This window comes from Canis lupus, chromosome 8 (genome assembly GCF_011100685.1).
Source record: "Canis lupus familiaris isolate Mischka breed German Shepherd chromosome 8, alternate assembly UU_Cfam_GSD_1.0, whole genome shotgun sequence".
Taxonomy (NCBI): domain Eukaryota; kingdom Metazoa; phylum Chordata; class Mammalia; order Carnivora; family Canidae; genus Canis; species Canis lupus.
The window spans coordinates 4542263-4567248 of NC_049229.1; the positions used below are offsets into that span (position 1 = coordinate 4542263).

General features: G+C 46.4%; 1 protein-coding gene, 1 non-coding gene and 1 pseudogene across 2 annotated transcripts; 1 reads left to right on the forward strand and 2 right to left on the reverse strand.

Moving 5' to 3' along the window:
• Positions 1–116: 116 nt before the first annotated feature.
• On the reverse strand, positions 117–220 carry LOC119873058. The gene has a single exon (XR_005363860.1). It is a non-coding gene; the product is annotated as a U6 spliceosomal RNA (small nuclear RNA).
• Positions 221–13462: 13242 nt separating this feature from the next.
• Positions 13463–14271, forward strand: LOC100684143 (annotated as a pseudogene).
• Positions 14272–21840: 7569 nt separating this feature from the next.
• Positions 21841–24786, reverse strand: CMA1 (chymase 1). Its single transcript, NM_001013424.1, is given in 5 exon segments — positions 21841–22165; positions 22562–22816; positions 23050–23185; positions 23885–24035; positions 24698–24786. Coding segments are annotated over 5 exon segments (750 nt in total). The 5' UTR covers positions 24756–24786; the 3' UTR covers positions 21841–22015.
• Positions 24787–24986: the final 200 nt, after the last annotated feature.

Sequence of the window (24986 nt, forward strand, 5' to 3'; positions counted from 1 at the left end):
CTTCGAATGCTGATGCCCTCTCTTTGTCTTTGTCTGCATGGCCAAACTTCTCAATGGAGTGGTGCCCATTTTCAACTCCCCAATTCACTCCTTTTTTTTTTTTTTTTTTTTTGTTTTTAAGCATAGAACGCTTTGCGAATTTGCGTGTCATCCTTTTGTAGGGGACATGCTAGTCTCAGTAAAGCTCCAATTTTAGTGTTGGTGTCGCTCAAGGGAGCACCGCGCCCGTCTTTGGCCTTCATCATTCATTGACTCTCTCGCCAAGGTCACCGTCCGCGTGTCACCAAAATGCCCGGTTTTCAGTCACTTCTCTGGACCTCTGTTTCACTGGACACTTGCTGGACACTTGCTTCCTTTGGAAATGCTCATCTCTTGGCGTCAGCTAAAGCCGCAACTCTCTTCTGGGTCTTGCTCCAGTCTGTTTTCAGTTGCCGTTGCTTCCTCTGCCTCCCCTCAGGTCTTAAAATGTTGGTATTTCTGGAAGCTGGCTCCTAGGACCTTCCTTTCTTCCCTCTGCACTTCCTCCCAGGTGATCTACGTTGGTCAGTTTGAGTCCAGACACCTGGTTCCTGGACCTGCTTTGAAAGCATAGGCAGAGCTATAGTTCTGTTAGCTGCATTATTGCCTTAGGTCTACTTTCTGTTTTGTTCCCTACTTAATTGTCTTAGCACCTCTTATCCACCATTAACTTTGCTTTTTTCACTCCTACTCCCTGTTTACCGCTGATTGTAGAAAACTAATGAGGACTGGACAGTAACATTTGTCTTGAAGTTATCTGATGTACCTGGTATACCAGATCCTGATCAACCCCTCATTCTCTGGAAAAACGCCTACCTCCAGTTTGCCCCCTTTCAGAGTTTCAAGAAACCCCTCACCTTCCTCTTAACTACTCCCTCTCTCCCCAAACATAGTAAGCTGTCCCTAGGCCCAAAAGAACAAGGCAGCTTTGGGAGTGACCCCTGCCTTCCCGTCTGATAATAAAACTTTCTTTGCTTCAAAACTGGTGTCTCGGGATCCCTGGGTGGCGCAGCGGTTGGGCGCCTGCCTTTGGCCCAGGGCGCGATCCCGGAGACCCGGAATCGAATCCCACGTCGGGCTCCCGGTGCATGGAGCCTGCTTCTCCCTCTGCATGTGTCTCTGCCTCTCTCTCTCTGTATGACTATCATAAATAAATAAATAATTAAAAAAAAAAAAAAAAAACAAAAAACAAAACTGGTGTCTCAGACATTGACTTTGGGTGCACCAACAGGTGTCAGTTCTGTAACAAATTCAGTTACCAGTTTTTCAGAGACTTCCCAAGATCTTATGCAGGGGAAATCTCTCCTCTGACCTCTTCTTTTTTTAAATTTATTTTTATTTTTTTTAAGATTTTTTTTTTAAATTATTTATTCAGAGACAGAGAGGCAGAGACACAGGCAGAGGGAGAAGCAGGCTCCATGCAGGGAGCCCAACGTGGGACTCAATCCAGAGTCTCCAGGATCACACGCCCGGCTGCAGGCAGGCGCTAAACCGCTGCGCCACAGGGGCTGCCCTCTCCTCTGACCTCTTGACCCCTATTAAAACTTCCTACTAGGGATCCCTGGGTGGCGCAGCAGTTTGGCGCCTGCCTTTGGCCCAGGGCGAGATCCTGGAGACCCGGGATCGAGTCCCACGTCGGGCTCCCAGCATGGAGCCTGCTTCTCCCTCTGCCTGTGTCTCTGCCTCTCTCTCTCTCTCTCTCTGTGACTATCATAAATAAATAAAAAACAAACAAAAAAACCTTCCTACTAGACATGTCTTCTTGGATGTCTGAAACCTTGCTGATTTTACTTACTAAATATCTCCAAGATCCATCTATTTCTGTTTATCTCTGCCACCACTACTCTTCAAGTCGTTATCCTCTTTCGTGTAAATTTCTGCTGTAGGCTCCTAGTAGGTCTCTCTGCTTCGAAGGGTTTCTCCTCTCCAAACTGTTCCACGTTGCAAACAGAATGATTTAAAACCCTCTGGAAGAACACTATGTTGGCTGTACTCCTAAAAAATCTCGCATTGCAAATTTCCTGGATATGCTGGATACAATTTAACACATTCCCATTTAAATGCATTGTGAAGGGAGCCTGGGTGGCTCAGCGGTTGGGCAGACGGGGTTGGACGGTTTGGCTCAGGGGTGATCCTGGGTCTGGGGATCAAGTCCCACATCGGGCTCCCTGCAAGGAGCCTGCTTCTCCCTCTGTCTCTGCCTCTGTGTTACTCATGAATAAATAAATAAAATCTATAAAAAAATAAAAGACAAAACAAAAAACCCACCAAGTCTAAAATGTTTCCAGAGAAGACATTAAAAACATGAGATAGAGACAACATACTATTAAAAAATTCCAGTGGAATTGATAAAAAGTTAATTTATAAAAAGTTAATAAAAAATTAAAAATAAAATGATTGAAAATTAAAAATGCAGTGAATAAGTTTGGTATTGGTTAAGAAATGATTAATTTGATTTTTAAAAAATTATTTATTTGAGAGAGAGAAAGTGGGTGAGCATCAGGGAGGGGCAGAGGGAGAGGGAAAAGCAGAATTCCTGCTGAGCAGGGAGCCTGATGTGGGGCTTGATCCCAGAGCTCTGGGATCATGACCTGAGCTGAAAGCAGACAATTGACTAGGCCACCCAGGATTTGAAGACATTACCCAGAATGCAGCAGAGAGAGTCAAAGAGGTAAAAAATATAAAAGAGGGCATAAGAGACAAGATAAAACGAGAGATTCAAACTCTTCTATTGGCAGACTCAGAAGAGAGGAGACAGGGGAGGGGACACAGAAAATATTTAAAAAGCTAATATCTGATTATTTTTCCAAATTAATGAAATATATGAATATTCAGATTAAATAGGCAAAATGAATCTCAAGTAGAATAAATAAAAATAAATCCATAGATTTATTTACCATAATAAAACTATAAAAACAGACAAACAAGTATTAAAAGAGGACAGAAATAAAAGACAGATTATCTATAAAGAAATAAACAGGGGCGCCTGGGTGGCTCAGTGGTTGAGTGTGTTGGCCTTTGGCTCAGGCTGTGATCCCGGGGTCCTGGCATCGAGTCCAGCATGGGGCACCCTGCATGGAGCCTGCTTCTCCCTCTGCCTATTTCTCTGCTTCTCTCTCTCTGTGTCTCTCATGAATACATAAATAAAATCTTAAAAAAAAAAAAAAAGAAATAACAGTTAGATGGGCAACAGACACCTTTGCTGAAGAAATAGGAGCCAGTGGAGTAATAAAATAAAGGCTTCAAATGCGAAGAGAGAATAATTGCCACCCTAGAACTGTTTACAAACTGGAATTTAAGAATGAAGGTACACCAAAGGTACTATTAGACAAGCCAAAAAAGAGAGCATTTACTATCATCAGACTTATAAACTTTGCAGGAAAAAAGAGCATGATCTCCAAAGGAAGGTGTGAGATGCAAAAGAATAATGTTCAAAAAATTTGTAAACAAATGTGTAAATATAAGCAAATATTGGCCATATAAAGCAATACAATAATATTTGATTTGTGGGTAAAAATTGAAACGGAACTAAAATATGAGTCACCAATAATGGAACTGGAGCTGAGTTGCTGGGGAAGAATAACAATACTGAATAATATTAAACTTTGTGACATATACATTTGAAAAATGAAGGCAACTATTACATATTAGAAATAAAATGTGCACTTCCAAGTCAGTAGAAACGAGAGAATAATCGAATCAATTCAAAAGAGTTATCAAGAAATAATAAAAAACGAAAGCTTAGACAAAATTGGAAAGCTCAAAGTAAGGTAATAGGGATAATCAGTATCTATAGATTTAACAGACTAAGAAATTGAAATAACTAGATGCACTGGAGTTACAGATTTCACCATGGATGGATCTTACAACTATAATGTTAAAGTGAAAAGGAAGTTGCAGGAAAGTGTTCACAGTATGATACTATTTATTTTAAGATTAAATATAGGCAAAATAATGCACTTTTTATTGAGGAGACAGATTTGTGGTTAAAGTAAAAGAAATACATGGGAGTGAAAGTGAAAAAAATCCCAGGACAGCATTTACCTGTGGGGGCTAGCAGGAAAGCAGTCAAGGAGGAGCACTGGGGGACCTGACTTCTTATTTTTTAGGTAAAGTGGTGGGTACCGTGCTCAGCTCCTTTTGCTGTTGCAGGAAGCAGCTGTGGGGGAAGCTGTCTCGTTTTGGTGAGTGAAATCCTTGTGATTGCTACAGACTCAGCAGAGACCCTTGCTTCCTGAAGGGCAAACCAGCTGCATTTGCACCAACACCCAGATACAGGCAGAAATGTCTCATGTCTTGTTGTCTGGCTTTTAGCTTTGAATATTTTAGCTGCTGAAGGGTCAGTCAGGTAGACTGTGAGAGCTGCAAACAGTTCAACGTAACTAGTTCAGCTGTAAGAGGAGAGGCTAAGAAAGAAGTCAACTCACTCATCCCCGGGACCCAGACAAAGAAAGACTTTAAGGAGTTTGAGTATGGTCAGCCAGGACCTGTTCCCCAGCAGCCCCCGGAAGAGAAGTGGTTGCTGGGAGCTAGCACTGTCCCTGTCTATATCCCCTCCCACGGAGGACACAAAGCTCCGGAAGGAACTCCTGCCTTACCGCCATGAAGTTATTGATGAAACTCCACTGTCCTGAATCCATGGTCTAAAGGCATCTGGTTTAACAGGACCTCCCCTCCCTCTGCCCAGTCCCCAGCTCACTGTAAAAGACAAAGCCAGGAGAGAAAGAAGAGGTGGTCAATAATAAGCATGGTCCCTCTGGGTGGTAAGGCCATCACCCCAGGGCACACCAGGGAGCCAAGACTTAGGGGGCGTCCTGGCTGCTGCCTCAGCTTGGGCAGGGGCAGGGCAGGATGGGGGCTCTGCTGGTGACGGGCACCTCTGCCCTTCCCCTATGCTGCTTCTAGGTGTGTGAATGTCTCCTGCTTCATTTTGTTTGGGCAGATTTTTGCAACTTCTCTTAGGCTCTGGGATGTTACTTGCTAACTGCATTCACGTTGTCATTTCACATAGTTTCTTATTAAAATATGGTAGAAGCCGCTGACCATCCAATCAAAATCCTAATACTGGAGACATAGAAGATTAAGGATCTTAGAACCCCCTCCCTCCCTTTAAAGATAGTTTCCTTTGACCCCAGGGTTTGTGGTGAAAAAAGCAGAGTTCCTGGAGTCTCACCCTCTGTGGGAATGCCAGCTTTCCCCCCCGGGGTGTGTATGGGGGGTCATCCTCTCTTCTCTCCTCTCTTCTCCATGAGAGTTCTAGATGCCACCCTCTCCTGTCAGACCTCTATCCAGGCATCTGTTCACATTGGGGCCTTACTCAGGAGTTGATACCTTCTCACCTCCAGCATCAGCCCCATCTCCTTCTGTCCTTGGTCTGGACCTGCTGTGAAGACCAAGTGCTTCCTGAGATCTCTCTGAGTCTAGTTTCCAGAGCAGTGAGTGAGAAATGAAATGAGCCGAGGATTGCCCTCCCTCCTATGGACTCTGCCAGTGCTGGAGTCTATGTGCGCGTGTGTGTGTGTGTGTGTGTGTGTGTGTGTGTGTGAAAAAGAGCGAGAGCAAGACAGAGACAGAAAGAGACAGAGACACACCCACAGAGATTAGACTCTTGTCAGGCTGAAGGGAAATGTTCAGTATGAACGACAGCTCTTCTTGTACCACCAGAGGCCTCACTAGTCCAGAAATTCCATTTCCTGCCCTCTCAGAGGGACGCCATGGTCGGCAGACTGTTACCAGTGTTCTGTTATTTATTCATTGGCCTGTTAGTACTATTTGGCACCCATTTGGGGAAACTCTCAAAGGCGGGGGTGAGGTGCTGAGAAGCCAAAGGATGCTTCTATTATTCCAGATGGAATGGACGAAAGAATGAAACATGAATCTAAAACACAGAGCTCTCTCCACCAGGGATCACCTGACCAGTCCAAGGAGTAAACAGAGAGGTTAGAGCAGCCATTACTTTCATGCAAACTGTGCTGCTTGAGGAAGGGGTGGAATAGGTTTTGTTAGGGTGGAATTAGAGCTGCTGTTTTTACCTTGGGTTTGGGATGAGGCCGCAGGCAGGCAGGCAGGGTGTGAGCTGCACTTCCTTTAGTAGTAGCCTTTATGCCCAATTATATGCAGCATCCTTGTGGGAGAAGGGAGATCACAGATACAGTAGGAAAATTAATTAATGACAAATTGAAAGGTAAAATATTAAAGGTAACCACCCTGTAAATTAAGAAAGAAAGTGTCTGCATTGATGTTTTCAGGCATTTACGGAAAAAAAAAAAAAAATCCTCATTGGTGATTAACCAGCATAGTCAAAGAGGCTGGTACAGGTAAAAATAAGTCTTTAAAAAATATGGTCAGGGGTGCCTGGGTGGTGCAGTTGTTTGGGCACCTGACTCCTTGTTTTGGCTCAGATCCTGATCTCAGGGTTGTGGGATTGAGCCCTCGTGGGGCTCTTGGTTCAGCATGGAGTCTGCTTGAGATTCTCTCCCTCGCCTTCTGCCCCTCCCGCTCGTGCTGTCTGTCTCTCAAACAAATAAATAAATCTTTAAGAAAACTATGGTCGGGACACCTGGGGAGCTCACCAGTTGAGCATCTGCCTTTGGTTCAGGGTGTGATCCTGGAGTCCCAGGATCAAGTCCCACATGGAGCCCCTATAGGGAGTCTGCTTCTTCTTCTGTCTGTATCTCTGCTTCTCTCTCTGGGTTTCTCATGAATAAATAAAAAAAAAAAAAAAGAAAAGAAAAAGAAAAAGAAAAAAAGAAAACTATGGTCGAAGGACATCTGGGTGGCTCAGAGGTTGTGACCCCAGCCTGGGGATGGAGTCCCGCATCAGGCTCCCTGCTCAGAGGGGAGTCTTCTCCCTCTCCCTCTGCCATTCCCCTGCTCCTATGTGTGTGTTCTCTCTTATACTCTCTGTCTCTCTCTCTCAAATGAATAAATAAAAGCTTAAAAAAAATATGGTCAAATTGGCTGGGTGAGGAAAAACAGAGGTCACTGGATGGCAAGAGTTAGATATCAACTAGAAATAAGGTAACCAAAACACTGAGAGGGACTGGGAACAACTTAACAACAACAAAAAATCCAAACTTTTTTTTTTTTTAAGATTTTATTTAATGAAACAGAGAACATACATGCATGCACGAGCAGGGCAAGGGGCAGAGGGAGAAGGAAAAGAAGTTTCCCTGATGATCAGGGAGCCCGAGTCAGGGCTCAATCCTCGGATCCTGGGCTCATGACCTGATCCGAAGGCAGGCCTCAACCAACTTAGCCATCCAGGAGCCCGCAAAATCCAAACGTTAATTAATTAATTAATTAATTAATTATTTTTTAAAAAAGATTTTATTTATTTATTCATGAGAGACACACACACACATACACACACACACACACACAGAGAGAGAGAGAGAGAGAGAGAGAGAGAGGCAGAGACACAGGCAGAGGGAGAAGCAGGCTCCATGCAGGGAGCCCAAACTTTTAATTGCCACGGGTTACCTGAGTATCCCTCCCCTGTAGTATACCAGAGTGCAGTTGTATTCACTCATTCTACTGTGGATGGACTTTTGGATTGTTTCCAAGTATCATGTTCTTTTTTTTTTTTTTTTTTTCAAGTATCATGTTCTTATGAGGATTCTTGTTCATGCTTTATGATGCAGGTCTTCCTTTTGAGTATATTCCAAGAAGTGGAATTGAGAGGTCAGAGGATGTGCATGTTTTCTGCTTCTCAACTGATGCTGTCAAAGTGGTCGAGTCTGTTTACAGGCCCTCCCGCACTGTTTAAATATTTTTATTTATTTATTTATTCAGAGAGAGAGACAGAGACAGAGACAGAGACAGAGACAGGCAGAGGGAGAAGCAGGCTCCATGCAGGATCACGGCCCTGGCTGCAGGCGGCGCTAAGCCGCTGTGCCACCGGGGCTGCCCCTCCCGCACTGTTTAGACGAGTTCCTGTTGCTCTCCTTGCAGGTACTGATATTATTAGTCTTGTAGCCATTCTGGTGAGTGTGTAGTTGTATTGCGTTGTCGTTTCAATTTGTATTTTCCTGATTGCAAATGAGGTTGAGTGCCTTTCACATGTTTATTGGCTACTTGGATATCTTGTTTTGTGAATTTCTTGTCTCTTGTCTGCATTTCTATTGCATGGTCTGGTTTTTTTCTTATTGCTCATAAAGCATTATTTATAAATTCTGCGTGTGAGCCCTTAGCTGGGCATATGTGATAGATACAAGGATCTTCTTCCACTTGGTAGCTTGCTTTTTCACTCTCTAAAAGATGTCTTTTGATAAATAAAGGTGATTCTTGTTGTCCAATATATCAAATCATTTTTCTTTTGAGACAGTAGTTCTTTACTAGAGGTGACTTTCAGATAAAATACAGGACATCTAGTTAAATCTGAATGTCAGATAAACAATGAAACAAATTTAATAGAAATATTTCCTAGATAATATTTGGTACACATACTATTTTGCTGTTTTTTTTTAAGATTTTATTTATTTATTCATGAGTCACACACACACACACACACACACACACACACACACACACACACACAGAGGCAGAGACCCAGGCAGAGGGAGAAGCAGGCTCCATGCAGGGAGCCCAACGTCAGACTCGATCCTGGGACTTCAGGATCACGCCCTGAGCCCAAGACAGGTGCTAAACCACTGAGCTGTCCAGGGATCCCTATTTTGCTATTGTTTATCTAAGATTCAAGTTTAACTGGGTGTTCTGTTTTCTCCCTAAATCTGGCAGCTGTACCCCCAGGGGACATTTGACAATGTCTTGGCGACACTTTTGGTTGTCATAATTGGGGTAGTATTGGCAGTGGTACTGGCATCTAATGGGAAGCCAGGGATGCTGTTGAACATCTTACAATGCACAGGACAGCCCCCGTAACAAAAATTTATCCAGTTCAAAATGTCAGTAGTGCAAGATTGAGAAACTCGCTTTACTTTAGTGGTTTTTGTGTGCCTGGAAGAGATCGTTCCAAAGCACAAGGTTAAAAGATACTCTCTTGTCACATTGTCTGGGGGTTTCATTGTTTTACCTGTCATGTGTGGACCACCTGGAATTGATCTTTGTGTGTTTGTGAGATGAGGTCAAATTTCATTTTCCCCATGGATATTCACTTGGCCCAGCAGTGCGTTCTGAAAGGACTGTCCTTTCCCACTATCCTGCAGTTGTTCCTTTGTTTAGACCAAGTGTCCATAGATGAATGTGTCTCTTTCTAGAGTCAATTCTGTTTAATTGCTCTAATTAATTGTCTTTGCATCAACATCTCATTGTGCTAATTACAACAGATTTAATAAATCTTGGTTTCTGGGAATATTTCAGATCGGATTTTCCCAGAACACACCATGATACAAAGATTTGAGTGCAAGTAGTTCATCTGTGATGTGATGCCTGGAAGTGTCAACAGAGGAGTGGAGAGAAGTAGAGTAGGGAAGGAAAGAGGGAAAGAAAATACAGGGTATGTTACTGAGCAGATAACTGCTGTGGACACCTGGGGCTTCATCTCACCTGGGACTTTGGGGAGATGGTGTAAGACATGCCTCAGAGTTGTCTCATCAGCCGAGTGATGACACTGGGTTAATTAAACACCAGTTTCCATCCCTTATGGGTTGAAGCTACTTTAGGGGCCACTTCTCTTCTGCTGTGTGCATTGGCTAAACATGCACCTATTCCAGGGAAAGCTTTTAGGGAACGAGTTGTGGATGACTAGAGTAAGAAACCTTCTATGGAAGCACCCTTCAGTGAGCAGGGACGGAGTAGGGACAGAGTCAGATCATCTCTTCCCTCTGAAATGGTCAGGTCCACTCCTGCCTTACACTGAGTTCATTTTGCCTTGTCATTGATTCTTCAAGGTAGCGGTCATTTCAATTTACATAAAATGTACACACACATATATATATTTTGGGTATCTTATGGAGGCCGAGAAAAATTAAGGCCATCCCACCTAAAGTTTAGCATTAGCACAAGTACAGCCATCTTAGGCCCCTGTGAATAAGAGCTGAACTTTACCGGAAAAACTGCAGAATGTCCTCAATGTCCTCGGCAGGTAATCCCGTATCAGAAAGACAACAGAGCCCACACCGGTGGTAGAAAGTCCCATATTAGAAAGAGAACAGAGCTCAATGCCCTTGAAAGCCCCATATCAAAATGTAAACAGAACTTGAGAAATTCCTCCATCCCTTCTGAAAATCCCCTAGACCAGCCTATAGAAAACCGAGCTGTAACCCACTTCGGGGTCCAAGTCCCTGCTCCGCTGTGTTGGGTGTACTTGGACGCAAGCTCGAGCTTGTAAAAAAACCCTCGTGTGCTTGCATCAGTGTCGGCGTCGGCTCCTTGGTGGTTTCTTGGATTCGCAGTCTTGGGCACAACATATGGGGGCTTGTCTGGGATCCGAGAGACCTCCAGGACCCTATCCGGAGACTTTCACGCGTGGTGAGTGCACTCAACTTTTTCCACTTTTTGCGTGCATATTCTCTGAGAGCTCTAAACTGTACTTTTACCTGTAGGAATTCCAATGTGTATTGGGTTGGCATTGGCTTAGGCGGCGCGCTGGTGGGCCATCCACTGGGGGTCTTGAGGAGACGTCCCTTGCCCCTGCCTGGAGGACGGGGTCCTCATCTGTAAGGAGGACGGGGTCTTCATCTGTAAGGAGGACGGGAATCCTCATCTGTAAGGCGGACGGGGCGTCCTCATTTGTAAGGAGGATGGGGTCCTCATCTGTAAAGGAAGACGGGGGTCCTCATCTGTTAGGAGGATGGGGTCTTCATCTGTAAAGGAGGACGGGGGTCCTCATCTGTAAGGAGGGCCGGCTGCCAGCCCTTCGGGTTGCTTTCTGTTTTGTCTCCGCAGCCGCACAGGAACGTTTGTCTGTTACCGTGTTCTTGTTAACTGTTTGCGGGCTGGTCTGTGTTACTATGTCCTTGTTAACTGTTTGTGCATTTGTCTGTGTTGTTGGGTCCTTGTTAATCGTCTTTACTGTCTGTGTCTTGGTGTGGATTGGGGACATAATGGGGGAGACAGAAACCACTCCCCTGTCTCTTATGTTCTCCCACTTCTCGGATATTAGGGAAAGAGCTTGTATTCTGAGCATAGACATATGGAGAGAGAGATTCCAAATTTATTGCATATCAGAATGGCCAACCTTTGACGTGGGATGGCCCCGAGAAGGTACTTTTCACCTACCTATTATCTTACAGGTTAAGGCTGCGATCTTCAGGAACAAACCGGACGGCCACTCTGACCAGGTTCCCTACATCCTGGTCTGGCAGGACATGAGTGAGAATCCCCCTCCTTGGCTAAAACCATTTTTACTCTCCAAAGTGCACAACTCGGCTGAAGGTAAGGAGAGACTCCAGGTCCACTGCCAGACTCTAATGGCAGGTCTCCAGGCTGCCGCGCACAAGTCTCCCAGTCTGGCAGAGGTATGGTTATGTAAGACAGGGTAAGGACGAGAGTCCAGCAGCCTTCCTAGAGAGAATACTAGGAGAGAAGAGCTTGCAGGACTTATAGTAGCAGAAAGAGTCTATAATAATAAAGTCCGGAAGAGCAATAAACCAAACTAAGTGACCAGCAGACCCGAAACCTGGCCAAGATCCTACTGGCCACAACCATGGACGACCCACAGGAAAGACGGAGGCACCTCAAGAAGCTGGCTTCAGGGACAGGTAAGGAGGATGGCCCTGGTCCCTGTTGGGAGCGCCCTAAGCTGAACAAAAACCAATGTTCTTATTGCAAAGAAGAGGGCCACTGCGTGAAAGACTGTCTTAACAAAAGACCTCAGGCCCCTGACAAGATCTTGGAGATGGAGGACCTGGACGACTAGGGGAGCTGGGGTTTGGCACCCCTCCCCAAGCCCAGGGTAACTCTCAGAATGGAGGGGCAACCTGTTGAATTCCTAGTAGACACTGGAGCACATGATTCGGTTTTATTACAACCCCAAGGGAAATTGGCAAACAAGACTTCATGGGTGCAAGGGGCCACGGGCACCAAACAGTACTCATGGACTACCCGAAGAACCGTGGATCTCGGCATGGGCCGGGTATCCCATTCCTTCATGGCCATCCCTGAGTGTCCCTACCTGTTGTTAGGTCGGGATTTGCTCACCAAGATGGGGGCACAAATTTGCTTCCACCCCGAAGGGGCAAAAATCCTAAACAAGGAGGGGCACCCTATTCAGGTGCTTCTCCTGAGTTTAGAAGACGAATATCGTCTCCACCAAATGCCCTCAGCCCCAATGAATGACACTGACCATTGGCTGCAGGAATTTCCCCAAGTGTGGGCAGAAACTGGGGGAATTGGGCTGGCCTGGCACCGACCGGCCATATACCTAGAACTAAAGCCGGAGGCAGACCCTGTCAGGGTCCGCCAATACCCCATGCCTCTCGTAGCACGTAGGGGAATCACACCCCACATACGGCGACTACTGGACTCGGGCATATTGAGGCCTTGCCAATTGGCATGGAACACTCCCTTGCTGCCAGTTCAGAAACCGCACTGTAATGATTACAGGCCACCCCAGGACTTAAGGGAAGTCAACTGGTGAGTAGAGGATATGCACCCTACGGTCCCAAACCCATACACCTCTTCTATTTAAAAGATGCCTTTTTCAGCCTGCCTTTAGCACCCAAGAGCCAAGACCTCTTCACCTTTGAATGGATGGACCCTGAGAAAGGCATCATTGGCCAGCTCACCTGGACTCGACTACCACAAGGATTCAAAAATTCACCGACCATCTTCGATGAGGCCTTACACGAAGACTTGGGGGAGTTCTGTTCCGAGCACGCTCATTTGATATCCTGTTGGCGGTGGAGGACCAGGACACATGCCTACGAAGCACCAGGGACTTGCTCCAAACCACAGCGGCTCTAGGGCCTCAGCTAAAAAAGCCTAGATCTGCAGAGCAGAGGTGAGCTACCTTGGGTACAAATTAAAGGATGGATAAAGATGGTTGACGGATGCATGGAAGGAAACCGTCTTAAGGATCCCACAGCCACAAACTGTCCTCCAGGATGAACAGAGGCATTTCCCACCAAACATGAAACAGCACAGACCATGACCACATCTTAACGAGGTATGGTTTTCCTGTTAGAATTGGATCAGACAATGGACCAGGACTCGTCTCTAAGGTAGCACGGGGAGTGGCACTAGTACTTGGGGCAGATTGGAAATTACATTGTGCATATAGGCCCCAAAGCTCAGGACAGGTAGAGAGGATGAACAGAACATTAAAGGAGACCTTAACTAAATTAGCCCTGGAGACTGGCGGGGACTGGGTGACTCTCCTCCCCTTCGCCCTATATAGGGTGAGGAACTCCCCATATAAGATGGGACTGACTCCCTACGAGGCCATGTTTGGTTTTCCTCCACCTATTATCCCCAATTTAAAACCCGAGGTGCTTGCTGAATTTGATCACCAACTCCTTTTCTCCCTCCAAATGTTACAATGAACTCATGAGCAGGTGTGGCCTAAGTTGAGGGCCCTCTACAAGACTGGGCCACCCCTGGGCCCCCATCTGTATTGGCCGGGTGACTGGGTGTACATGCGGAGATACCAACACCAGACACTTCAATCTCACTGGAAGGGACCCTACATCATGAGCCTGACCACTCCCACCTCTCTCAAGGTCGACGGGATTACTCCCTGGGTCCACTACACCCACGTCCAGCCAGCTGACTCACACGCTGTTCTCAAGGACTTTGTTCCAGAATGGAAAGGCCAACCAGACAAGGACAATCCCCAAAGCTAAGACTGTGCCATTCTCACTTACCCCACTAATGTTGCTTCCCTGTTAGCCATTTAAAAATGTGCACCCGGGTCATGATGGGCAGCAAGATGGTGTCCGCCAGCAGGGTCGTTCAGGTAGTCAAGCCACATACACCATTAATAAAGTTCCCTGACAGAAGAGACAATCCTAAACCTAATGTATCAGAAGTTTTGAGATCAGCAGGACTACCGTCTCATTCTTCTTCAATTTCACAGCATTCTAAGGGAAGTAAATCACCAGATTTGCTGATGCATCATGGTCCACCAGATACTGCAGAAATAATAAAAACATTACCTCAGAAATACAGAAGGAAACCTGTGTCTCAAGAAGAAATTGAATTTATCCAACGTGGAGGTCCGGAATAATCACTGACAGTGTGGCTGCTGTTTGTCATCAGACAAAAGAATAGTCTTTACAATAAAGAACTTCCAAAATGGCACATGAGAAATTATACAGTAAACAACTTGAATAAATACTCTGTTAAAAAAAATAAAAAAAATAAAAATAAAAATGTGCACCCAATTCAGCCTTGCTTTTAAAGTCTTTTAAGGGTTAAAAAGATGGGAGCATCTTAACTGTAGAGAGGCTTTTGCAAGCAAGGGGGGGGGGTTATGTGTTGCCCCAAATGAGGAGTGTTGCTTCTTTACTGACCACTCAGGAATAGTCCGGGAATCTATGGCAAAAGTCAGAAAAGGTTTGGCTAGACGCAAACAGGAGCGAGAACAGCAACAAGGTTGGTTTGAATCATGATCTAATCATTCCCACTGCCTCACTCTGAGACCAACCTGGACCCATGATTGGGTCCTTCTTTAGGTTCCTCTGAGAGGGGGAAATGTGGAGGCCGAGAAAAATTAAGGCCATCCCACCTAAAGTTTAGCATTAGCACAAGTACAGCCATCTTAGGCCCCTGTGAATAAGAGCTGAACTTTATGGGAAAAACTGCAGAATGTCCTCAATGTCCTTGGCAGGTAATCCCGTATCAGAAAGACAACAGAGCCCACACCTGTGGTAGAAAGTCCCATATTAGAATGAGAACAGAGCTCAATGCCCTTGAAAGCCCCATATCAAAATGTAAACAGAACTTGAGAAATTCCTCCATCCCTTCTGAAAATCCCCTAGACCAGCCTATAGAAAACCGAGCTGTAACCCACTTTGGGGTCCAAGTCCCTGCTCCGCTGTGTTGGGTGTACTTGGACCCAAGCTTGAGCTTGCAAATAAACCCTCTTGTCCTTGCATCGGTGTCGGCTCCTTGGTGGTTTCTCGGATTTGCAATCTTGGGCACAACAATCTATCTATAAGAGATATTATTATTGTTATTTTAAAATTTTTATTTATTTATTTTAGAGAGAGAGAGAGAGAGAGAGAGGGGAGAGTGAACAGGAGGGGCAGAGAGAGAGAGAGAGAGGGAAACAGAGAATCCCAAGCAGACTCTGGACTTAGTGGGGACCTGGACACGGGGCTCAACCCCACTACTCAGATCATGACTCTGAAATCATGACTTGAGGGGAGACCAAGAGTCAGTTGCTTAACTGACTGTATCACCCCGGTGCCCTCTATAAGAGATATAAGGAACAGGCTTACACCACCATAGGAACTGGCAAGTTTGAAATCTGTAGGTCACATCAGGAGGCTCAAAGTTCAGATAAGAGTTGATGTTGCAGTCTTGAATCTGAATTCCTTAGGGCAGCCATCTGGAAATGGGCAGGTTTTCTATGTCTTAAGAATCCTTCTATGTCAGGCAACCTGTCTTTGCTTGTAAGGCCGTCACCTGATTGTCTGAAGCCCCCTTGCCTTATAGAGGTTTACTTAAAGTCTACCCATTTGAAAGACTTTTTTTTTTTAAGGTTTTATTTATTTATTTTAGGGAGGGGTGCCTGGGTGGCACAGTTGGTTAAGTTGTCTGCTTTCAACTCAGGTCATGATCCCAGGGTCCTGGGATCAAGCCCTGCATGGGGCTCCCCGCTCAGTGGCGAGTCTACTTCATGCTCATTCTCTTTCAAATAAACAAATAAAATCTTAAACAAACAAACAAACAAACAAACAAACAAACAGGGGCAGCCCGGGTGGTTCAGTGGTTTAGCGCCGCCTTTGGCCCAGGGTGTGATCCTGAAGACCCGGGATTGAGTCCCACATGCAGTCCCACATCGACATCGAGTCCCACATGCTCCCTGCATGGAGTCTCTCTCTGTGTGTCTCTCATGAATAAATAAATAAAATCTTTAAAAAACAAACAAACAAACAAACAAAAACAGTGAAAGTGCTTTTTGGGACACCTGGGTGGCTCAGCAGTTGAGCGCCTGCCTTCGGCCCAGGTTGTGATCCTGGATTCCCAGGATTGAGTGCCACATCAGGCTCCTTGCATGGAGCCTGTTTCTCCCTCTGCCTATGTCTCTGCCTTTGTCTCTCCGTGTCTCTCATGAATAAATAAATAAATTCTTTAAAAAAATATATTTATTTTAGGGAGAGAGAGCCTGCGAGCAGAGGGAGAGGGAGAAGCAGACTCCCTACCAAGCAGGAAGTCCGAGGCCAGGCTCCATTCCAGGACTGTGAGATCACAATCTAAGCAGAAACCGAGTCAGGCACGCTTAACCTACTAAGCCACACAGACGCCTCACAAAGTCTACTGATGTGAATGGTAATCACTTTGTAAGGACAGGCCACAGTCCCTCTGGTTGCAGCTTGTCCTAGGGTCATCATTGGTAGTTGTCTTCCTCCTTGGCCACCTATCTGCCACCCTCCTTCTGCTCCACTTGTTGGCAAGTCTTCTGTTGGTTTAAATTGTTTAACCAGTAGGGTAACCCAGACCTTTATCTCTGAGCTTACTGTCCTTTTCTTCAGGGTAGGGTGGTTACAGCTACGTGTTTAAGTTATCACCAGGCATAGAAGCCTCAAGGAGTGCCTCCTCCTCCTTCCTGCTCTTACTATGTGGCAACGACTCCATTTTTGTATAATAAAAAGGGTGAGTTACCCCTGCCAGTGAGGTAAGTTCACTGTTGCCTAGGGATTCGCACTATCGAGACAAGCTTGACGTGACAGCTGGCAGCCGTAACTAGTGAAGCCCTTACTATGTCCTCAGTCCTGGTGGACTAATCCTCCAGTTAATGCCTGGGAACCAGGGTTTTTAATTCAGTTGGTCTGATCGCAGTCACTCACGTCCCAAGATAAGATACTCTGTGACTATTAGGGCCCAATAGCTTTCCAGGGGTTACTTGTCATATGGTAAATAACTCTCTGCTTCAGAAGGTGCAGCTTCACGACAGGGAGGCTTAGAGGGCTGGGCTGTAATTCACCAGTCAGGCCTTGTCAGTCACTTCATAAATGCTCACTCTTATCTATCAGGAAAGCTTATAACACCCATGGGTCAGTTGGGATTCTTTGGGCCTGAACCTGCAGCAGATTCCTCTCTGGCTTTGGGATACTTTCTCTCAACACTGTCATCAGCTCTCTGAGACACCCAGTAAATGAGCCAGAGCAGTATTCCCAAGTGTTTATATGCTATCTCCCAAATCCAAAGAGGCCTACCAAGCTCTGCTCCTCTTAGTGCTCTATGCCTTTAGTATAGTGGGCTTGTTTGATGTTCCGTGCAATGTCCAGACATAAAGGCCCCTTTGGGGTATCCTGAGAGAACTGAAGAGTTAACATAATCCTGAGGCAAGATAGTGAATGCAGACCACTTTCCTCCTCAGGTGAGTGTGGACTGTTGCAATCCTTCTTCCTGATGTGGACTGAGAGAACACATTTGCCTGATCCAAGGTCACATGTAAAATGCTAGAGTCTGTGTTAAACTATTCTAGCAAAGATATGACATATGCAAAATAGCAGCAGCAGTGGGGCTACCACTTGAAGTTTATGGGAGTCCATTGCCATGTGCCATGGTATATCTGGCTTTCCAGGATACTATCTCCTCCATCCTTTAAGTCTTTAAGAGTGTCACCACAGGGACACCTGGGTGGCTCAGTCGGTTAAGCACTCTTGATTTCAGCTTAAGTCATGATCTTTGGGTTGTGAGATCAGAGTGAGCATGGAGCCTGCTTAAGATTCTCTCTCTCTCCCTCTCTCTCCTGTACCACTTCCACTGGCTCACATGGTCTCTCTCTCTCTCAAAACAAACAAGCAAAAAGAGTGCCATTACACTATGCCATTTCATCTGGGATGTTGTAATGTTTCTGATTTATCATTCTGGCTAGAGGTGGGGAGGCAGCTATACAGGCTTCCTTTTAGCCTTTCTTACCAAAATGAACCTTATTTCATAAATCAGGGTATCATTATGAAAGTTCTGTCCACTTCTAAGTGCCATATATACATTCCAAGAGACCAAAGAGTTCAGAGACCAAAGAGTTGACCACAGGGTGAGGTCAAGAACTCAAATGACCTACTGTGAGATGGACATGGATGAGTACCTCATTTGTCACTTGGCATGTAGCTCTCAACTCTAATAGATGGGCCATGATTGCATATTGGGTTCCCAAGTATTACTCTCAGCCATATTCTATAATGCAAGAGACCTCAAAAGTGCTGGATATTGGGATGCCTGGGTAGCTCAGCGGTTGAATGTTTGCCTTTGGCTCAGGTCGTGATCCTGGAGTTCTGGGATTGAATCTCACATCAGGCTCCCTGCATGGAGCCTGCTTCTTCCTCTGCTTGTGTCTCTGCCTCTCTTTCTCTGTGTCTCTCATGAATAAATAGATAAAATCTTAAAAAAGAAGTGCTGGATATTTTGTGGGTTCCATTGGCCAAGGATTAGAGGAACATCTTAAAGTCAGATCAAGGGTGGTGGGAGGACTGCTTATGTTTCCTAGCACAGGAGTGTATCCCCTCTCTGGGATGGAATGGTGGGATCCAGGTTGTATCCCTGTTTCTAGGAGCCATTGTTGGCAATTCATTGTCATCCAGTAATCAAAAGATGTCTTTTTGTCTCCTACAACAGCTCTGACCCCATTGGTGGCCTTCTGTCACCTAGGGACCAGAAGTCTCTTGAGGGTTTGCCTTAAAAAACTCGCAGTTCCTGCGTCTCACATAGAATTGAATCATAGCAGTGTCCCTCCTGGGCCTGCTGCTCTCTGGCATTGAAAGCTACTTTTGGTTTGGTAATGTGACCTTTGGCTTTTCCTTCTGTTTCTGGAGAGGAAGAGTTAAGGAGGCTGCTGTGAATAGAATGGGGGATGGCTTTAGAACTTTCAACCAAAGACATGGGACAGGGAAGAGGTCAAAGGACTCGATGGAAGCTTCCTTTCGGGATTGTGCAGATCCTCTCTGATCTATTAGATTTACTCTCCATCCTGTTCTGGAGCAAACCTTTGTGGGCTACTTCAAAAGCCCCCTTGTCCTCTGTCCTTCAGTTGGGATTGGCCAATGGGAGCCCTGGCAGGAATTGGGGAGCAGAAGTAGAGTGAAATGGTAGAAGTTTTTCACACAGTCCTTCCATGGGAATCCACTTCGAATTGGTTGGTTGTGGGCCCTTCTGCAGCCCATAGCTCCTGCCCCGAAGCTCCAGATCCAGCTAGTGGAGATGGAGCTTCAGCTCTCCTGTGTTCCAGTAACCACTCCTCCCCCAGCCCCCTTCATGCCACAGGGATACTGGTGGCTTCGTACCGTTGCCAACCCTGGGGTGTGTAACCATCCCCTATTGGTTTCCTATTCACTTCGCACATAGAGGTGTCATTGAACTTTTCCTAAATTACCCTGGGTGACCGTGCCATCTGTTACTGCTGGGACCAGACAGACAGACCCTTTGAGGATAAAGGCCAAAAGAACACGTTGATGTGGCTGTTTCACAGCCCAGAGGTGGGGCCAGCAGTGGAAAACTTGCAGTTGGTCATGTTGCACTTTTCAGAGCCCGCAAGCCCAACCTAGATAAGCTCATGTGTGAGATGAATATCGGAGACGATTGGCATCAGGAAAACCATCATGAACACTAGCAAAGATCTCAGTTTTTTGGTTGCTACTCCTGCAACATTTCCTAAGTGATGAAATGAACTTAACGGTAATGTAGCCAACTCTTCTGGGGAGCCATGGTGTTTCATAGCCCTAAAGTCATGTAGGAGAAACAAAAACACAAAACTCCAAAGGCTTAAAGTATCCAAATAAATTGAAAGTATTGAAAGGTTGAGTAAGGACAGAAGCCTTTCATCATTTAATCAAAAACATAGACTCAGTAGGGGCGTCTGTGTGGCTTAGTTGATAAACGTCTGACTCTTGGTTTGGGCTCAGGTCATGATATCAGGGTCTTGGGATTGAGCCCCGAGTTGGGGAGCAGGACGGGGTGCCCATGCTCAGTGGGGAGTGTGCATGAGGTTCTTCCTCTCCCTCTGCCCCTCCCTTGCTCATTTTCTCAAATAAATAAATCTTTTTTTCTTTTTAAAAAGATTTTATTTATTTATTCATGAGAGACACAGAGAGAGAGAGAGGCAGAGACATAGGCAGAGGGAGAAGCAGGCTCCACGCAGGGAGCCCGATATGGGACTCGATCCTGGGACTCCAGGGTCACGGCTTGAGCTGAAGCTAGAGGCTTAACCATTGAGCTACCCAGGTGTCCCTAAATAAATCAATCTTAAACAAACAGAAAAGCAGACAAAATGTAGACTCAGTAAATAATGGCCCCAGTCACAAATCACATATTTCAGGCAGAGATCTGTTAGCTTCCTCTTAATCTCTCTTGGCCTGGTAGAGGGATGTTCAGTCAAGGGATATTTTACAGTGAGAAGAGGAAAAGTCTGGGGTCTTCCCAGGAAAAACAAATCCTGCATTACATTACACTGAAGTTTGGAATTTTCCCACATGATTGTTTTTGAAGACAAATTTTTAATGAATTAAAAATATGCAATCATATGAATTTACCATTTAAACTTTGTCCCACAGCCAGGATTCTAATTTTTCAATAATTAACAATGCTGAGATTAAAATCTTTATTCATTAATTTTTGTATAAGACATTATCTCTGATTATGTCTTAAAGACGGATTGCTAGAGAGAACTCACTTTGGGCAGGGACTAACTAGACCCTCAGAGGCCAGGACTGCTGTCAGCCTCAAGCTTCTGTTGTACCCATCCCTGTCCTCCTGCCCTGGTTTCTTTCCTCCAGCCAGTCCCTCAAAAGGGAAGCCTTTGTGCTGAGTAGACTCTAGGCTTTTGACTTCCTACTGGTTTGGGTGCAGCCCTTGGGGCTGGGTGTTGCTTATGCAGAACTAGTGATGCTGTCCCTCATCTTATCTGCTCTAGCTCTCTGTTTTGCAGCAGGGAGTGAGAGACAATCTTTGCATCTCAGATCAAAGCTCCACAGATGGTAGATCTTCTCGTATCGAGATGGACTGTGAGGAGGGCTCTATGCGGCACCAACTGCCTTCCCAATATCGCATATTTAAACATTATCGTGTATTGGAGCTCCTGGGTGGCTTATTTGGTTAAGCATCTGCCTTTGGCTTGGGTCACGATCTCAGTCAGGGATCCAGCCCCACACTGGGCTCCCTGCTCAGTGGGGAGCCTGCTTCTTTCCTCTCCCTGTGTCCCTCCCCAACCCCTACTCATGCTCTCCCTCTAAAATAAAATAAAATAAAATAAAATAAAATAAAATAAAATAAAATAAACCAGTGGTTCTCACTGAGGATGATTCCTGCTCCCCTGCGCCCTTAGGGAATACTTGGTGATGCCTTGAGACACTTCTGGTTGGCGTAACTTAGTGCAGAGAGGTGCTACTCCTGGTACCTAGTGTGGAGAGGTCAGGGCTGCTCTAAACATCTAATATCTTTGCTTATGATTCACATTGACCTTAGTGATTCTGACTCTTACTAGAGATAAATCCGAATTAGTATAAAGTTGATGATTATAGCAAGGATCTGGTGTAATGTCTTGTTTAAGTTGAAAATATGGATCCTGCCTCCTCAGGGATTCCCTCTCTCTTTCCCTAATTTTTCTTCATTGTTTTCTCTCTGTTTCTGTGTCTCTCACATTCCCCACCCACCCCCACTCCCACTCCTTCCAAACTTGTAGGCTGCTTTAGGCTGGGGGCCGGTTGCTTTGTGCCAGGAGAAAGGAATGTCAGAGAGAGGACACACACTCAAGTCTGGAAGCTGGATCTTTATTGAGGTTTACTGAGGACTCTGTGACCTGGAGGAGCCCTCTTGGGTCTGAGGGATGTAGTGGGGCCTCAGTAGAGACTAGAGGCAGCTCCAGAGTAAGTGGCAGAGAGCCTGCTCAGGTCTGGTTCCAGATTTCCCCTCAGGCTTGCCCAGGCTCCATTCAGGCTTTATTCTGCTTCAGAACCTTATTGATCCAGGGCCGGTAGTGGGAGATTCGGGTGAAGACAGCAGGGGGCTTTGCATCATTCTGCCCATAGGACACAATTCCCTGGGCTACCCCAGCACACAGAAGAGGGCCCCCTGAATCTCCCTGTGGGGCAGAGAGAGAAAGAGGGAGAGAGAGCGCACAGAAGGTCAGCAGAGAAGTCATCCACTTCTGCCTGTGGGTTCCAATTCCGAGTCACAGTGAGACCTCAGGTCAGACCCAGCAGCCCTGGCTCCTCATGGGGTTATATGTCTCAGTGTGATGCCCCTTCTCCCTTTCCTTCTTGCCACCCTGTGTGCCCTGTGCCGCAGCCTGGAGGGATGGTTAGAGACTGTATGGGTGGGGGGATAGATCTGGAGAGGGGTGATTCCAGTTCCTTAGGCCTATGATCTGAAACCCTGTGGCCACCTGACAGTCTACCCACCCCCTCTTCTTCCAGGAGACATTCTGGACCCCAAACAAACAGTGATTTATGGAAAAGAACCCTTGTTGGAGGATTACCTTAAATGCAGATTTTGTCTTCCTGGGATTGCCAACACACAGCTGGAGGTTGTGGTCAAAAGCCATGTAGTGTCTACAGGCCTGGGGGTCCATGAGCCTCAGCTTCACCTCTTGCAGAGTGTCAGAGCCTGATCCATTGACTTGTCTTTTTCCCCAGCCAGCCACCCGGCACATTCTCCCAGGTGGGACGAAGTTGAACTGGGGTGAGAGGGGGAGGGTCCCCACGGCCAGGGTCAGGTTGGCCTTCTCCTTCAACTGTGAAGGGCAGGAGGGGCTGTCAGTGCCAGAAAGGGCTGATGGGGTAGGTGGAGGAAATCAGGGGAGGACAGGGCAAACTGTTTCACATTAAAACTAGCCCCCCGGGGGTGGGGTGGGACTTGGTGGGGTTGGAGTCCATAGGCAGGTTGAGGAAATTTCAGGGCACTGGGGACCTGAAAGAGAAAACTAAGAGAATGGGAAGTGGAGGAGGGGGAGAAAGAAGTCATCACCTTCAGTAGCATGATGTCATGGCGAAGAGTAAGGTCATCATATTTTGGGTGAGGGAATTGTTTTATGACCTCAAGCTTCTGCCACGTGTCTTCTTTCTTTTGTATGTTATGGGCTCCCAGGGTGACCATTATGAACCTGTTGAGAGAGAGAAGGAAGGACAAGGAGAAACAGTGATGGTCTAGGGTTCCTCCTGGGATCTGCCCACTGAGGACTGGAGTCTATCACAGGGGTTACTGGACTCTACCCACCCCTCCTTTCCCTGGGCCACATGTGGCATTTGGGGGGTTAGGTTTCACTAGGGAAATGGTGACAATATCCAGGACCCTCAGGAATTGCTGGGAACCGAGTCGGCCATGGGGGATCCAGAGGCAGGGTTAGTGCTTCCTAATTCAGGGGGCCTTATGTGAGGGCCAGCCCTCTGAGAGATATCAGAGGAAAGGGGGAGGTGGTGGGGTTTCCCTGGTAGACCCTGTTCTCTGCTTCCCATGGAAAGGATGGGTCAAGTCCCTGAGAACTAAAGGCCAGCGTTCTTGGAAAGGGCAGAGAGGAAGTGGCCTGAAAGTCACATGTCTCATATGTTGGGGTCGAGGAGAAGGGAGTTACTTTTAGAGGAGGGACACTTGGTTAGGGGCTCCTTTTCCTTTGAAGGGTTGCCGAGCTCACAGTGATTGAAGATCAGGGCATCCATCAATTATGGGACCAATTCCCTTAAATTCAAGTCTTGCCTCTCCCAGTCCCAGGAGCCCCTCCTCAGGCTGCCTAAGTGTGCATCCCTCACTGCTACCCTGCTACCCTATCCCCCTTTTGGAGATAAACAGGACCCTGTTGTGTCACCTTCCTGCACAGTGAGCAGCTGTCAGTACGAAGTTCCGCCTTATCAGGAAACCACCACAAGACGCCAGGTGATTCCGTAGAGTGAGGATTTCCAGGTGGGCCATGTAAGGGCGGGAGTGTGGCTTGGACTCTGTGCCCCCGATGATCTCCTCTGGAACAGAGAGCCCCTGGGCCTGAATACAGAGAATGCGTAGACTGGGCTGGAGTTGGGAAGGGCTTCTTTTGAATCTCATCCTCACCCTGTGCTCGGCCCATCATCCCCCTCAGGAGGCTCTAGTATCTGGTCTCCCCACCCACAACCTCCCATATAAATTCTCATTCCTTCTTCTGGGTACAACAGCCAATCTGGCCTCTGTTACCATTCAGGCATTTTCTACCTCAGATTTCTCCTACTCCAAAATTGCCCAGGCCTTAATGCTCCTTTGTCACCGTGTAGGGCAAGCTCCCCAGGTTCTTGTCTTGACCTTCTCCACAGGTTGTGTGAGCAGCGTCACAGAATGGCCACAGATAAAGTGTAGCCCCGAAGCTCAGAAGATAAAGAGAACTTAGGGCCTTCTACACAGTATCTCACAGTGAGAAGATATCCCTCTTCCTTTCACCTGTTCTGGGCTTTCCCCTAGTCAGTGGGGTTCCTTGTCCCTGGGAATTACCACAGGCTACAGAGATTGGGTGGGTATATCCCAATTGGAACTTCACTCTGGACTCCTACAGAGAGATCCTGCCACCTTGCTTATGAGTCAGCTATATTCAGACTAAACTTGGTTTTGGGGTGCTGATCCTGCCGTTTCCAGGGGGAAGGATCCCAAGACTCACCAGCTTCTGCTCTGGAACATAGGAGAAGGAGCAGCAGGGTGAGAGGAAGACAATGCATCTTCTCAGTGAGGCTGCCCTGGGCAGATGCTGCTTCTATTTTCTGGTCTTGGGTTTTATAACTCCAGCAATGAGCCAAGGGCTGGGCTGGTAACCACAGGAACTATGTGGTCATGTTTTTCTTCTCCCATATTAGGCTATCTTTCTGATCAGATGTTTCTTCCAAGTTATGCTCTGTTTTGCTGGAGGTGAAGTGGAGTCCTGACCCCGAAGTTCTGGCTTCCAGGATGAG